At 42.9% G+C, this 16,139-nt stretch overlaps 1 protein-coding gene across 1 annotated transcript in view; it reads right to left on the reverse strand.

The window, feature by feature from the left end:
- PCDH15 (protocadherin related 15) overlaps positions 1-16,139 on the reverse strand; it is a 514,059-nt gene that overhangs the window by 186,798 nt on the left and 311,122 nt on the right. The window contains exons 7-8 of the mRNA XM_030950929.1: positions 7,672-7,832; positions 4,094-4,249 (exon numbers count right to left, since the gene is read on the reverse strand). Of these exons, the coding sequence (XP_030806789.1) occupies positions 4,094-4,249; positions 7,672-7,832 (317 nt within the window). The remainder of the gene's footprint in view (positions 1-4,093; positions 4,250-7,671; positions 7,833-16,139) is intronic.

Genomic DNA, 16,139 nt, shown 5'->3' on the forward strand with positions numbered 1-16,139 from the left:
ATTTCAAATCCACTTCCAATTATGTGGGAGAGGCCCTCAGCACTCCAAGCCTCACAAACTTTTTTACACAGAGATCTCAGCATTGTGCTGACTTTTACTATGGTATTTACCATTAGCCAGCCATGAGACATTTTCCCTCAATTTGTGAGGGATCTCTGAGAGACTGCTGTCACTTCCTTGTTGGAACAGCAAGGAGGAACTCAGTTCCCCTAACAAAATACAACTTTAGCCTGGAGGAAAGGAGGCTCAGGGGGGTCAGGTTTTGCTGCCAGGGAACAGGGACAGAACAAGGGGAAACAGCCTCAAGCTGGGCTCAGCTTGGATATTGGGAAAAATTCCTTCACTAAAGAGTGGAATATTGTCTCTCCATAGGAGCCTTTGGTATGTCCTAGGGAAAGGGCTTGAAGTTGTGCATCAAAGGGTTTAACCATCCAAGTGTTTTACCTTATGAAAACAAAACTTTAGGGATTGCAAAGGGACAATTCCAGGAGTGTCAGCAACAGCCTGAGGATAATCATCTCCGTGGGAACTCAATCCAGTGGAAAAGAATCATGGTGACACGAAACAAGGAAGATTCCACAAAGAATGCAATTAAACAAACAGAGAGGAGATGCACACAATAAATCTTCCTCTTGCACCATCTACAGCTGTAGCACTTAAAAACTTCCTTCAGCGTGATTAATGGCTATTAGAAGTAGAGATGCAGACAGAAGCATTCGGCTCTTCCATAAAACATTTGGAAAATGAATTTCCCTATTATTGCCTATTTATAAAGTTAAAAATGAATAATTTTTCAGAGTGGCCCCAAAGAGCAGAGCAAAGCCAGATTTACAGTTAATCATTTTGAGCTAACACTCTTTTGATGATGTCTACCTGCAGAGATTAATTATTTCAATAACACAAGGAAAAAGGAATAATTACACCACCAGAAATGAAAATTCAGCACAAGTTCTAATTCTCAACAGCCCAAACCCAAAGTTTTGAGATGACTGAAGTTCAAGAAAGACTCTTATTTTGCCAAGGATTCCAATCTCTGCTAAATTAAAGGACGAAAAAACAAAAAAGCCCCGAACTAAACAAATGAACCAATCCCAAAATGTTGGGTTACAAGCAACTCTAAGGTTACATGCATTTAATAAATACTGACTTCAGCAGTGTTCTAGGGGCTCCACCTCTACTTCCAAACAGAATCTGCTATTAAAGGCTCCTGACTTGCTCTGTAGGACTCAGGAAAGTGAAAAACTAAGAGCAAAGAAAGTCAGTTTTATAAAACCCAGGGAATGCAAAACTGGAGCTGCATTTAGCTCAGATAAAAATGATCAGATAAGTTGTGTGGAACACAAAACACAGACACCACCACTGGGCCTCAGCAGTACAAGATTTTACTTCCTAATCCCTGTATTAAGCTCCATAAATTTAAACCCCTTGTGGCAATGCCATATATTTGCCTGTGGAATATTAACTGAGCTGCATAATTCTTCTGAATTTTAACTTAGCTGCAGAACTTGGGTTTAATATGGCAATAACTCAAATCTTCAAGTCACCAATACGGTCAAATTTAGCCCCAGGCTAATGTCATTGTCAGGAGTTTTTCCTAACTGAATAACAATGGGATATTTTCATATAAATAAAAATATGTCACGCAAAAACCCAAGGATTTCTCATTATCATAAAAACGGTGACATCAACCTTCACTTGTTTTTGCTTTCGTGTGGAGATTCCTAATGCTTGGGAGAGGTGTTGGAGTTGTCTGAGACACATGGACTTGTAAAAGCACCAGGAAGGGAAAATGAAAAGTGGCTCCAAAATGGTGGGGAAACAGAAAATCTGTTTTCAACTAAGACTTTAAAGAAATCAATTTTATTTGTAACTTCATGTGGATCTCAGCACTGCCATTCCCAGCTAAGCCACCTCATCCAACAAACATTCCAGCCTCCATCAACACTGCCCAGCTCCATACCTTTAACAGAATTAAAATCCTAACCAAAAAAGTATTCCTCAAAAAACCGGTAATGAAGATTTTGATTCTTAGCTGCAAAAGCCACGTTTTCAAACCACTCACAATAATTTCTCTGCACATTTCAATTTGGGATCACCTTTACTCATAGGTCTTCTATAGGTACATAAAAACCATTCAATTTCTCCAAAATACAATAAAATCTGCTCCTTCTTTGAGTTGTTTTATGTTCCTTATGCAAGAGAAATTTCTGTGCTTTTTGGTTTACAAGCAACCAGAAAACAGAAGCAAAAATTAACCACAAACCTTTCGTCCCAGTGCATTCCTGTTGCTAAATTCACCAGAGGCAGCTCCAATTATGAGCAGAATAAATGAGCATTAAAACATTTAATCACTCATTAAAACCTTTGAGAGAGTCTGAGATGTTTTGTGAATTATTTTTTTGTTAATTAATTAATGAGAGCATGAACTCACAGGGTGCTGCTCAAGGGCACAGTGGTGCCATGTCAGATGTTATCCGTGGAACAGAGATAAAATGAAAAGAAGGAATTAATTAAATCAGGGTGCAGCTGGTGGAAAGAGCAACAGTGCATTTTGCCCAGCAATAATTCCAATAAATGCTTGGTGTCCTCAGAACGTTGCTCAATTTCTGAACACCAGTGATTGGGAATGGTGCATTTTGCACTCTGCCTTTTGGACTTCTCCCTAATTATGGAAAATCCTTGTTTTCTCAGCGCAGCCATACTGCCTGTCTTTGGTTTCACTGCAGAAATGATGCAGGTTTTGGAAGTGATCTGGGCCCTGCAGCACAACCCACACTGGCACTTCAGGCTTGTGCTGATGTTGCCTTTACTCAGGACCAGAAACCTCCCTGCACTGGGTCTGTAGAAACAAAGAAATTCCATGGCCACGTGAAAGCCAATGTGAAAACCATGGACAAGCCCATGGAGGACCTTCCCAGGGCTCCCAGATTCCAGTGGGAAGTCACACAGGCAGCTGGAGTGCAAAAAATGTTTTAATTTAATTAAAATTAAATTTAATTTAAAACCAGGAAGTTTGAAAAATCTTGCTTATCTTTATCTCAGTTGCAGGTCCAATATAATGTGTGGATTTGGGGGGGTTTTCCTCCACACTTTTGGGTTAATTAGGCCTCAACTCATCAATGGCCCACCCTTTTCCCAGGGCACATGTGTGGTCATGGAGACCAGAGACAGCACAAGGATACACTGAAAAGCTGAATATCCCAAACACAACAAAATAGGAAATTTCCTCAAATCAAGTCTATTTAAATCAAAGCAGCCATGCTCTTTCACAGACCCCCACCTCACAAATCAAACCCCATCAGGCTGCGTATTTAATATAATTTATTTTTTTAAATATAATTCTACTTCTTTCGGTCTTCATCTGCACAAAACTGACCCATCTTTCCATTTTCCACATAATTTCAGCCCACATAATTTCCATTACTTCATGTAAGTCCCTGTTTCTACTCATTACTGAAGCCCTGACATGCTAACCCTGAAAACACTGGGTTTTTTTGTACTGCTTATTGGCAGCTTATTCAGTCCCTAACAGAATGAAAAACTTCACTGGAAAGTGAAATGAAGTTGTACCAGCTCAAGAGGAAAATATTTTTTTTCCTTTAAATGATACAGTGGTCCAATCCACAGTTCTCTATTAAAAAAAAAAACAAAAAACAAACCAACCACAACATAATAAATAATAGAAAATGAAATAATTCATTTCACAGGCATCAGAGCAACAGCAGTAAACCACATCTGCACTTTGCCAAGCTTCAACATTGTAAATAAAACCTTGACTGGTTTTTTACTTTTTTTTCTTCATCCATAGGTTTGTTGTTAAAAGTACTTTAATTTAACAGAAAACAATGTTTCATTCATGAAGACACTGCTTTAAATTTGGGTGCCTTCTGCAATATTCCTGGTGAAAACTGCCGATCTTTGTATTCCTTAAGGAAAAGCAGGATAAGATGTTAGATGAAGCCTACCAAAGTGACGAGCACAACAGAAAACAACCGTATTTTTTGGTTTTCAAGGATGAGGCAATGAAAGCTGGGATTTAGCAGTGACCCCACCCAAAGGAGGAGGAGGAGGAGGAGGAGGAGGAAGCTCTGACCTCGTTGACGGCCACATAGTAGCTCTGCTGCTGGAACTGCGGGGAGTTGTCGTTGCGGTCGCGCACCACGATGCGCACCTCGTGGTTGATGATGGTGCCCACCTTCTTGTTCACACACTGCACCTGCACCACGATGGACTGGATGGACATGGGGGGCTGCAAGGGGAAAGAGAGGGTGTGGTAAAGGACCTGGAAAATGTTTGAGCCTTTGGTTTATTTTTATTGGGAGTTCAACGGATGCCAGAAGGGCTTGGGTGGGAAAGGACGTTCAAGATCATCTCATTCCACCCCTACACCTTCCACTATCTCAGGGTGCTCAGAGCCCTGTCCAACCTGGCCTTGGGCACTGCCAGGGATCCAGGGGCAGCCACAGCTGCTCTGGGAAATCCCATGGGCAGGGACACCATCCTCTGTCCCAGGCTGCTCCAAGCCCCATCATGGTCTTGGACATATCCAGGGGCAGCCACAGGTTCTCTGGGAAATCTGTGCCAGTGCCCCACCATCCCCATCACAGGGAATAATTCCTTCCCAGTACCCAACCTAACCCTGTCCTCTGGAAATGGGAACTCATTCCCTGCATCCTGGCATTCCACCCCTTGTCCCACGTCCCTCTCCATCTTTCCTGTCAGCTCCTTCAGGTCACAATTTGGTCACCCCAAAGCTTCTCCTCTCCAGGTGAGCACCCCCAGCTCTCCCAGCCTGGCTCCAGAGCAGAAGGGCTCCAGCCCTTGAGCATCTGTGATCTCCTCTGGACACTCCCCAAAGTCTTTCTTGTTTCTTTCTTGTCTTGAATTGAAAGGTCAAGTCTGAAATAAATCACATTTGCTACCACTTACATTTGCAAATAATTCAGAAACAACTTTCAGTGTGGACAATCCTGTTTTTCTCACTGCAGTGAACACAGCAGTGCTCTAAAACTCCCAAACTGATGAATGGACAAAGAAATTCAGGCTGGAATGGCTTTTACTACTCATTTCAGTAAGATCCAAGAGTTTTTAGGCTGCCTTTAATAAGCTGCAGTCAATACTAAGTGTATCTGGATTAATTACTCAAGGCCAAGAATAATATAATTATTTGAAATTAAATATATTTGAGAAATATTTCCTATTCTGACTTTACAAAAACATGTAAATAAACAATGGCACAATGGCAAAATTTGTTTATGAAACCAGGGACAAATCATCCCAGCACCTTTCAGCAGCTTCAGTTCTGATTTATCACCGGTCATTCTTCTTAAAGTTTTGGAAGAAAAGTGTGGAATTTTCTTTTTATCTGATTTTATTTGGAAAACACACTGCCATTCTTAGTAACAATCAATGGAATCTAGGAAGATTTGCTGTCAAGGAAGGCAAGAAATAAAAAAAGGACAGGATCAGGCTGACTGAATCAGCAGCGAGAGAAAAATGGGAAGAGCATCCAAATATAGGGAATGGGATAATTTGTGAATCAGAGACTCATCTAAATGTTCAACTTAATAAAACTCCTGGTTTCATTGGTTTCATTCAGAGTGTCAAGTGGATTTGAGTGGAAGGATGGGAAAAACAGGTTGGGGTTTTTGTTAATAAAAAGAGACCCTCCCACACTGAATGGTTCTGTGGTGCTGGGGTAGCACAGCCCTGGTTCTAAAGGCTGGAAATGTCCTTTAGGAGAATCCATAAGGTTGGAAAAGACCTCCCAGACCATGGAGTTCAGCTGTTGACCCAGCACTAACCCACCTCCCCAAAAGAGCCACATTTATAAAGCCCATGACACACATTTCATATTTTTACTCAGTCCCTGGGGGTTTTGAGGGTTGCTCTCCTCTTCTTTGGGCTGTGAGTGACTGCACTACCCCGAGGCCATGCAAGAGAGGCACAGGGGGCATCACACCCAAAATCTGAGCCACCTTAAAGCCCAGATCTCCTTCTCATAGCCCACCAAACTTAAATAGTCACAGATGAATGACTGGGCACAGCATTAGAGGTAAGAAGTGTTCCAGTTCATAGTAAAAAATGAGGAATTAACCCTAAATACCAATGTAAACACATTATTACCTGAATTTAATTAAGAAATGTACACACTTCTCTTGTTTCCAGGGGACTTGAGTCTAGTTCTGGCAAAGAACATCCCTGTAAAGTGTCTGGGAACTCACAAGAATGGGAATTGGTTTAGACTGTGACTAATATGGAAACTCAAATAATCTGATGAGGTTCTTTGGGTAAAGCATTGACTTTGATTCATGTTAAGGTGACAAAAATTTTCAATAAATGGCCTGAGGCAACAGGGATTTTAGTTCCTAACTCCCTACGGATGGGTGTGGGGTGATAAGAATTGACCCCACATTTCCTAGAGTGATTCTCCAGCCTTACCTTCTATTCCAGGCTCTGATTTTTTTGCCCTGGCTTAAAATAAAATCTGAGAGGCCAAAGCTGCTCCAGCAGCTGCTGGCTGGCACTTGAAGAAGTGCCAACTCTCCCAGAAAGTCTTCTGCCACCATGACCACTCCGCCACACTTGGTGCTTTGCGTGGGAAAACAGTTTGTGAATTAAAACAAAATTAAGAACAGCTGAATTCAATTAGTGTCTTTCACCAGCAAATGGAAATGAGGAGAAATTTGCATGTTGTTTTTGGTACTTATGAATTTATCTCAAAACACATGGAGAAGACAAATTAATCAATCAAGCTAATACAAAACAAACTTCCCTGCACTCCAAGGAGAGCTCCTGAGTTTTAGAGTATTCTTGCCATATTGATTAAAGCACTTGCAAGTCAATTTTACTTTCAGGTTCTGTCACAAGGTTGCAACACTGTGAGGAAATGTCTCTATTTTTAGAGTGTTTTCTCCTCAATGAAATTAGCCTAGATGAGAACACCCCTATTTATTTTGTGCTTTTCATCTTTGTTTTTATAAAAATCAAACCTACCCTGGCAATATTTCCTTAACATCAACAGGAATGAGCACAGCAAATATATTTTAGGCTGCCTTAAAAAAAAAGAATGTGAACCAGCACATTCTCAATGGAACGAGTTTTTTTTTAATTTATTTTGTGCTTTTCATCTTTATTTTTATAAAAATCAAACCTACCCTGGCAATATTTCCTTAACACCAACAGGAATGAGCACGGCAAATATATTTTAGGCTGCCTTAAAAAAAAGAATGTGAAGCAGCATGTTCTCAATGGAACATGTCAAGCTTTGTGAGTGAATTGTGGCAGGCACGACTCGTCACTTCTCACAGCTCATAATTCAGTGTACACAGGGACAGCAGCCTGCTAATAAATGTCACAGGGCACAGGGTAAGCAGCCAGCAAACCAGAATAAAAATTTAAGTCAACAAATGAGTCAAGTTTGGTCAGATGTAAAACTCTTAACATCAGGTTTTTTTGTTCTTTGTTGTTGTGTTTGTCCACAGTAATATTTGCACCTAAGGTCAAGTTCCTGTGTGCTCCCAATAAATCCTAAAAAAAGGATCAGATGAACTCTGTTCACATCCATCTGGGGACAAGAGAGATGCAGGGATTCTATTCGAGCAGGGTTTGTGTGCATGGATAATTAGAGGTGAACGTGTTTGTGGGGGAGAACAGCAAGGCCAGACTCACATCTCTGTCCAGCACGCGGCCGGTGCTGTTCAGGTACAAGGTCTGCTTGATGGGGTCCAGGATCACCCAGTAATCCACGTTGTCCTTCAGGGAGAGCTCGATGGTGGGGTCAGGCCCTCCTGCTGTCCCTTTGATCAGCATGTTGTCAACCAGGATAGTGCCTGCAACGACAGTGAACGGCCCAGGGAGGAATTTATAGGGAATCCACATTCCTGTGTATTTCTGCAAGCACTGTGACACCGAAAATGCTGTTTTCTACCTTGGCTTTGTGCTGTTTTATGTTTTGAGTGATGTTTAAAGAGTCTGAACCTTATTATCTGTAATAAAAAACTGCCTGTGACACTGCAGCTGTATCAGACAATGCCAGAAGAAGCACTTGCAATGATTTAAATTGACAATGAGACTTGTCACATCCAGCTATCTACTTAACAGGATGAGCTTTTTCTTCATTGAGCAATCATCCCCCAATCTCACCTCGAACAAATGAAAGCACGGAAATAACAACCAAACTTGGAATAAATTTTCTGCAGCGAGAGCGACACATCAAGGTGATGAGGGGAGGAAAAAAGCACAGCTACATAAAGCTCTCCAGGAAAAAAGAGGGTTTGTACCTGGAGTTGATCTGCAGCAGAAACTGAACTGCAGCACAAGGATGTGGAGACTACAGCCACAAGATAAGGGTGGTACTGAGAGGAGCAGCCAGTTCTCAATGTGGGTCTTTCCATGGAATCACAGCAACCCAGAAGGGTTTGGGTTGGGAGGGATCCTAAAGATCCAAAATTCCACCCTGTGCCATGGGCAGGGACACCTTCCACTAGCCCCGGCTTTGGCCTTGGGCACTTCCAGGGATCCAGGGGCAGCCACACCTTCTCTGGGCATCCTTTGACAGCGAAGAATTCCTTAAATGTAACCTAAATTTTCCTTCTGTCAGGCTGAACTGATTCCCCCTTGTCCTGTCCCTCCAGTTGCTCTTGCAGGGTCCCTCTCCAGCTCCCCTGTGTCCCTTCAGGCCCTGGAAGGAGCTGTGAGGTCTCCACACACCCTTCCCTTCTCCAGGCTGAGCATTCCCAGCTCTCCTAGCCTGGCTCCAGAGTGAAGATGCTCCAGAGCCCTCAACAACTCCATGGCCTCCTCTGGAGCTGCTCCAACAATTCCGTGTCCCTCCTCGGCAGAACAATGCACAGAATTCCAGGTGGGGTCTCACAAGAGACTACCCTGTCCCATCCTGCTCCCTTTCAGCAGTCAGCTCACTGCCCACACAATGTCCTGTGGAAAACACTCCCAGCTCACTTCCCAAACATCAAAAACCTCCCCAAGTGTTGCCCTCCAGTACCACAGATTTGCACGCACAGCATTTATATCCACTGCGCTGAAAAATGTCGTTTTTCTGAAAAATTAACACTCCCCAGTTTGCTTCACACCAAAATATTAACAGGAATTATCTTTGTGGAAGTTCACCAGCAGTTATGAAGAAAATCTGTGAATGTCAGTAGCTGCAGAACATTTAAATTAGGTTAAAATATTTACCATGTAACCTCCTGTCATTAAGGACCCAAATAATTTATTCCGAAGTGTAGCACGAAGTTTCTTTACACCTTCATTTTATAACAGCGACTCTGTATAAAAATATTCATCCAAGAGAGGCTGATTTTTTTTGCTAAAACAGTAAAATAATCACTGATCTTAACCCCAGCAAACTGGTTGCAAGTCCTGTGGGGGAAAACACCACAGTGACTTAAAAATCATTTCTTTTGAAACTACCTTTTTTTCTGACACAGTAGAGATGACAGGAAGAAAATTGCCAAATATTTGGGAATAGAACTGCAAAACTTTGCACCAAAGGCTGGTTTCAAGTTCAAGGAGCAGCAGCTTTTTAGCCACATGAGAAACATTGTTTTTACCCAGGCGTTTTATGGCTCTTGGCACAATTTCCTGTTCAATAACATCTGTACAGTTCTACTCTGCACCAGGAGCTTGGCCTGGCATCTTTTGGGAGACAAGCACTAGTTTTAACAAAAAGAGGATTTCACCAGGAAAACCCCGCTCATTTTGAACCCTGTGACCCTGCCAAGTGTTGATGTCTACTCAAGTCCTGCCAAATCTATAAAATCCACCAGTTTGTGCACTGTCCTCATTAGTGTGCCTCAATGACGATACAAAGAAGGGTTGGTAATCCAAATTTACTTATAAAAACATCTAAGCAACTTAAAATCTGTGATGATGAATTTCACAGTCTGCAGTCAAGCACCATCACTTCACTGAACTCACTGCCTTGATTCTGCATCTCATTGGACCCTGCTCTGCTTCACTCCCTGCTTGGTTTCACAAAGCACTTTTGTTTGCTTTGGTTTGATCCAGGGATTCTTTTCTTCTTAAAAACGTGCTGGATTTTCCTCAGATATTCATGAAGCACCTGTATTCTCTCTCTGAGAGACAGCAGTTTGCAAATCAGCCTTTTAATAGCCATCCTTAAAGTTTTATTTTTCTACTTTATGAAGTCTCTGATATTTCAGAGGCCTTTCCCATTCCCTCTTAGATATCTCTAAGGTTTTCCTTACATCCTGCCTAAAATACCAGGGAGGGAACCTCCTAATGATAAATCTGATGTGTCTGCACCACCAGGTTTCCTATAAATGCCAGCAGTAAAGCAAACCAGTCTGGTGGTATTTGGAACTCACTGATAAAATGAGATTACAGAAAATCTGCTTTGAAATTTTATTGCACAAGCAAAAACTCAAACAATCCCAGAATCCCTGAGGCTGGAAAATCCCTGCCAGCCCATGGAGTCCCAGCTGTGCCCAGGGCCCAGAGCACTGAGTGCCACCTCCAGCCCTTCCTGGGACACCTGCAGGGCTGGGCACTGCAAAGCTGCCTGGGCAGCCCCTGCCAAGGCCTGAGCACCCTTTGCATGCAGAAATTCCTGCTGCTGGCCAAGCTGAGCCTCCCCTGGCCCAGCTTGAGGCCCTTTCCCCTTGTCCTGTCCCTGTTCCCTGGCAGCACAGCCCGACCCCCCCTGGCTGTCCCCTCCTGGCAGGGAGTTGTGCAGAGCCACAAGGTCCCCCTGAGCCTCCTTTGCTCCAGGCTGAGCCCCTTGCCAGCTCCCTCAGCCCCTCCTGGGGCTCCAGCCCCTTCCCCAGCTCCGTTCCCTGCCCTGGACACGCTCCAGCCCCTCCAGGTCCTTCCTGCATTGGGGACCCAGAACTGGGCACAGCCCCTGGGGTCCCTCAGCAGGGCCAGCCCTTCTGTCCTTTGTACACAAGCCACTGGAAAGGACACCCACGACTACCATCAGGGATATTTTTCCTGGCTAATTAAACAAAAAAGAAAAAAAAACCTGATGGGAAATTTTGATTGCCCGTCACCACAAGCAGATTTTAAGACCAGCTTTCCATCTTCCATGGAAACCACACAATCTGGCTGCTTTTCCCTGATTGATGACTGAGGCACCTTGTGGAATGACCATACAGATTTCCAAAGGTTTACTACAGGATAAGCGTCAAGGAATCAATGTCAAGGAAGCTGTTGGCTAAAAAAGCAACAAAACCAGGCAGAACCCAACAGGCTCGACAAGAGAGAAAAGATGTTTTATTGCCAGAGGGAACATCTTTTTTCTGAGCTTGTTGCAATTATTCAAAAAGGGCTGCAAAACAGGACAACAAGAAGAAAAACTATCAAGTGCTGTAAGTATTTTAACAATTTCAGAATCCAGGAGCTGAAAATGTTCACCAGGCTGAAGTAAAAGGGAAGGTTTTGATTTTACAGCCCAATCTCAGGTGAACATTCTATGGGAAGGGCATTGGACTCAGGTGCAAAAAGCCTTGACATGTGGGATCTGCTGGTTATGCTCTGCTAAAGACAGGAGCCTGGCATTGCCCTGTTAGGAGTCACTTCCTGAATGATTTTGAGACATCCTGGGATCATTTTAGTTGAATGCTTTGGCAGAGCCCTTTTGTAAATTGTAAAGGAATTATCACTGGTCTGGGAATAAACCTAATTGAATCATGAAGTGGTTTGGGCTGGAAGGCACCAGTGGGGTTGGAAAGTCTCTAAACATCAACAAGGCTTTTCTCTGCATTTAGATCTATTTTTGCAACGCAGGAATGTACTTATGGGATTGGGCTGTGGCCTGCAAAGTCTTTAAATGTCCAGCAATACTCTGCATCCCAAGTGGAAAACCAAATGAATATGCAGGAGATTGGAGAACTGAGGTTCCCCCTCCAGGGGATCATTTTCTACATTTCAGTCTTCAAAAACACCTCCTTCTGGGAATATTTTCTATTTTCCTTAACATTTCCAAACTTTTTTGAACGTGCTCTAACTCTGAATGGCACAGAAGGTAAATGCAGCCCCTCTCTCCAAAACCTGTTTACATTCAATTGCTACTCAAAATCCAAGCTCTGTAAAATATAATTTACATAGGATTGCTTTTAGGATGAAAAAAAAAAAAAAAAAAAACCCTGCATCCTGCTTCATAATTGAAATAAAAAGCATCTATTGCATATGCAAATACCTGTCCAAGATCAGCCCAAAGACCCACCTAACCTGGTGGCCTGGGTGCTTAGGACAGATCTGGATTTGAAATTGAATTCCAGCTCCCTCTTCCACAAGTTCCTTGGCTCCAGAATAACATTGTTATTCTTGCCTCTTACTGGCTTTGCAGGTGAAAAAAAAAAAAAGATGTTTGAGATATTTGCAAACCACAAGGCTCTTCTTCAAGGGGTTTTAAAAGCTCACACACTGAGAAGGCAGCAACATTAACCCTGCTTATCTGCCCAGGGGGCTGGTGATAAAGCCTTACAGACCTCTTGGTACAACAAGGTGCAAGAGATGACAAAAACTAAATGGATAAAAATTGATCAGTTGGAAGACGCTCAATATCGGTATTGACTGGTTGAGTCCCTGGCAACCCCACAGGGGTAAAATATCCCCTGAAATGAAATTCTGAAAAAAGATTTCTTTTTTGGTTTTTAGTTTAGCCAGTGGGACCAGAAACAGATTGATAAGGTTGACATAAGATTGTCCATTGCCTACACAAAACCTGCTGGTTCTTGCTAAAAAACATCCCCAGGTTGGTGCTCTCCTCATACCAGACACAAAAATTGGCCATGAACAAAACTGGTACTTTATAAAGCATCCTATACACAATGAAAAGGTTTTCAACAAAAAACAACCAAATAAACAACAACAACAAAAAACCAAAAACAAAACAAAAACAAAAAAAAAGGCACCAAAAAGAAACCAAATCAAAACAAAAAAAAATCCAAACAAAACAACAACAAAACAAACCACAGACTAAACTTTCTGGGAGCATTTGAAGAAGAAAATATTCCTCTTTGTACCAGACAGCAGATAAGTAATAAAAATGCACATCCCACAGCCAGGGGTGAGATAAAACCTCTCCAGGCTATTCCAGCCTTCCCTTTGTTTCTTACCTCCCTTCCCAACAGACTTTGGCAACTTTGAAGGTGATTTAGAATTTTTAGGACACAACAACAACAATATTCTGAATAAAGAGGCTCAACACAACCACTCTGCAGGTTTTCCAGGGAGGGAGCTTCAGGAATTATGGAAATTTCCTCCAGTGCCACAGCCTTTGGTCAAGGGAGCTTGACCACCCAGAGGGTGCTGGGACACTGAAAAGGGAATGGACATGGCACCAAGGCTGCCAGAGCTCCAGGAGTGCTTGGACAATGCTCCAGGTGGGATTGTTGGGGTGTCCTGGGCAGAGCCAAGTGTGGGACTGGATGATCCTTGTGGGAATTTTCCAAATCAGGAGATCCATGAGTCTATAAGCACCAGGAAGCTTCCTGTGGATTTTTCCTGTACATAGGCAAACTCCTCTGTGGGAAATAAAAAAACCAGCATCATCCCTGAATGATCCTAGGCAATGATCCCAGGAGCCATCCCTGTATTCCATCAAGGTCAGACAATGAGGGAAAATGCTTTCAGAATGACTCAAGTCCAAGTGAAGAAGAAAAATGCTGCTGTGCAGCAAAACCAGAGCAAACCCAGGTTTGTGTCCTCACCTCGAGGCAATGCAAATGAGCACCCAAACTGGCCAGAGACTGGAAAGGGCTCAGAGCTGGTAGCACTGGATCCAGGCACTGGGATAAGAACCAAACATCCAGCTCCTCATGAAAATCCAGGAAAAACCATGAGACTCTATAAAAAGGGGACCTTCAGCACTGGATGTCTTCAGACAAAACCTCCTGAAAATAACATCTTCTCCTTGGATCCAGCTGAATGGACTGATGGGTCTTTATTCTATGGTCCTGATATTTTGAGACAGAGCAGAAACCTCACCAAGTTTTACTTCCATCCACATGGAATCACTAAGATTGGTAAAGACCACTAAGAACATCGAGTCCAACCTTCCACCAATATATTATGGAATACTGGGGAAGGAAACACTCAAGGAAACACTCAGAGAGGAGGGAGAACCAGTACAGGGAAACCTTGGAGCACAAAGGAGCTTGGGATCATGAAACTTTACACGATTCCACCTTATGGGATGACGTTCAAAAGCAAGGGATGAGTTCTTGCCACAGCACTCAGTTCTGCAACTACTTTTCACCCGGAGGGTTCTCCCACTCCTGAGAGCAAGCTCCTTACACCCTCCCCTGATGAAAACTCCAGAGTTTATTTTGCTACTTTGGGGGTTTGTGCATATTCCCAGGCAGGGCTGAGCTCCTGGGAACACAAATCCTCTGATTATGTACATTGATTATGGAGTTTGGTACCTGCAACCAGAATGATTTGCACTTAAAAGGAGCCACGCTCCCAGAGATATCCAAGTTTTCCCATTTGAATATATTATCACAAACCCAATCTTAGTTCTATTTCAGACCTGGCTTATTTTATTGAGACTATGCTAATAAATGTCGTGTTTATTCTTTGTCTGCTCCATAGGTCCCAAGTCAAAGCAAACCAAATTTTATCCAGTATATTTTTGTTCACCTAACTCAAATCTGCTCAACTCAAAAGCCCAAGCACTTTCCTTTAAATGTATTTTCATCTTTGCTAACTTAGGGATTTCTTTTCCTAAACTTTTCCTCAAATTCATGGGTTGAATGCACTGAAACCATGGCTCCATCTTGTCCTATTGAGGCCAAATGGGGCAGATTTAAACCAGAAACTGCAACCTGCAAATTGTACAATGACCAGTCCTTAAATGGGACAGAAATTCACACCCAGAGGTCAAAAAGCACAGCTCCCAAAAATACTGCTGTTGAAAATTAGAATTAATTCAGTGCCCACTGCAGTGATTTATTTTGGAGGCAACTGCAGACCATGTGTGATATTATTGGTGTTTGCAGTCCTTCCATTCCCTCCTGAAATCCCTCATGGATCATTTTCCAATAGTGCTCGTTTTAAGTCCCTGGAAATATTCCCTGTCAGGTTTGATAACTGTGCATTGGTTTTCATCAGAGATCTGCCTCCTTTGGTGTGTTGGGAAGACAAGACCACACTCTGGGTGCCCACACACCCCAAAAACAGGGAGCAGCCCGAGCTGACACCGGTGTTGGTGTCACCTCCAACCACCTCAAATGCCAAATGCGATACAAAAATCCCCCAGGATTTTTGCTCTGCAACAAGGAGACCAGAGAAGGGCTGCAGGCTTGTAAGGTCCTCCTGCCAAATGGGAAAACCTGCAAAACCCAGAACTCAGTGTAGGAAGAAAGAGAAAGTTGAAGCAATGAGGCTTTCTTAGCTCTTTTCCTACACATAAGCCCAGGATTTTGGAAGATTTGGATGTGAGACAAAGGGTCTTTGGTGCCTCTTCCTTGATGATCCTCTACGCACAAGATCCCCATGAACTGGAGCCCCTGGTTGCTCTGTTTCATTCACATTTTCCTGAGGATACCATACTTCCATTCCTGTTCAACAGAAAATGGAAAAATATCTAATTTTGATTCTGATTCTAGGAATATGACATCTTTGGAATTATAGTTTTATGCCACTGATGAGATGCCAAGCTTTGCTGAGTTTGTGTCTCAAAATAGGAACCTATTTTTCAGAATTAACCTTAAATCCATCTCTGGGCTTGAGGAATGGGGGGGACTCATCTCATCTCATGCCCCACTTGTGAGTGGGGCATGGCCTTGGCCAGGGAAATTCTGATGAAAACTTTCATCCAAATGAATGTTTCTGCACAAAACCCACAGAGATGAAGATCCATCATGCTTCCCTCACACCCCACATATCCAGGTAATCCCTTTTGGAGGTCCTGGGCACAGTCTGGGGCCGTGCCAGGTCTCAAATAAATACTTAAAACCGGTTTTGTAAATCCTGTTTGCTTTCCAATTCCTTGAGCCACTTCTCAAGCCCATCAACAATGAGGTTTATTTGCTCTCTGTTTAGAAAAGCCTCATTTACACTTTAAACACACAAGGACTCCTAAATAATGAATCAGATGGAGCAGTTCTTTGGGAGCACCGTGATCAGCAGTGGGTGCTGAAGGTGTGAAT

The sequence above is a fragment of the Camarhynchus parvulus genome, chromosome 6 (genome assembly GCF_901933205.1).
Source record: "Camarhynchus parvulus chromosome 6, STF_HiC, whole genome shotgun sequence".
Lineage (NCBI taxonomy): Eukaryota > Metazoa > Chordata > Aves > Passeriformes > Thraupidae > Camarhynchus > Camarhynchus parvulus.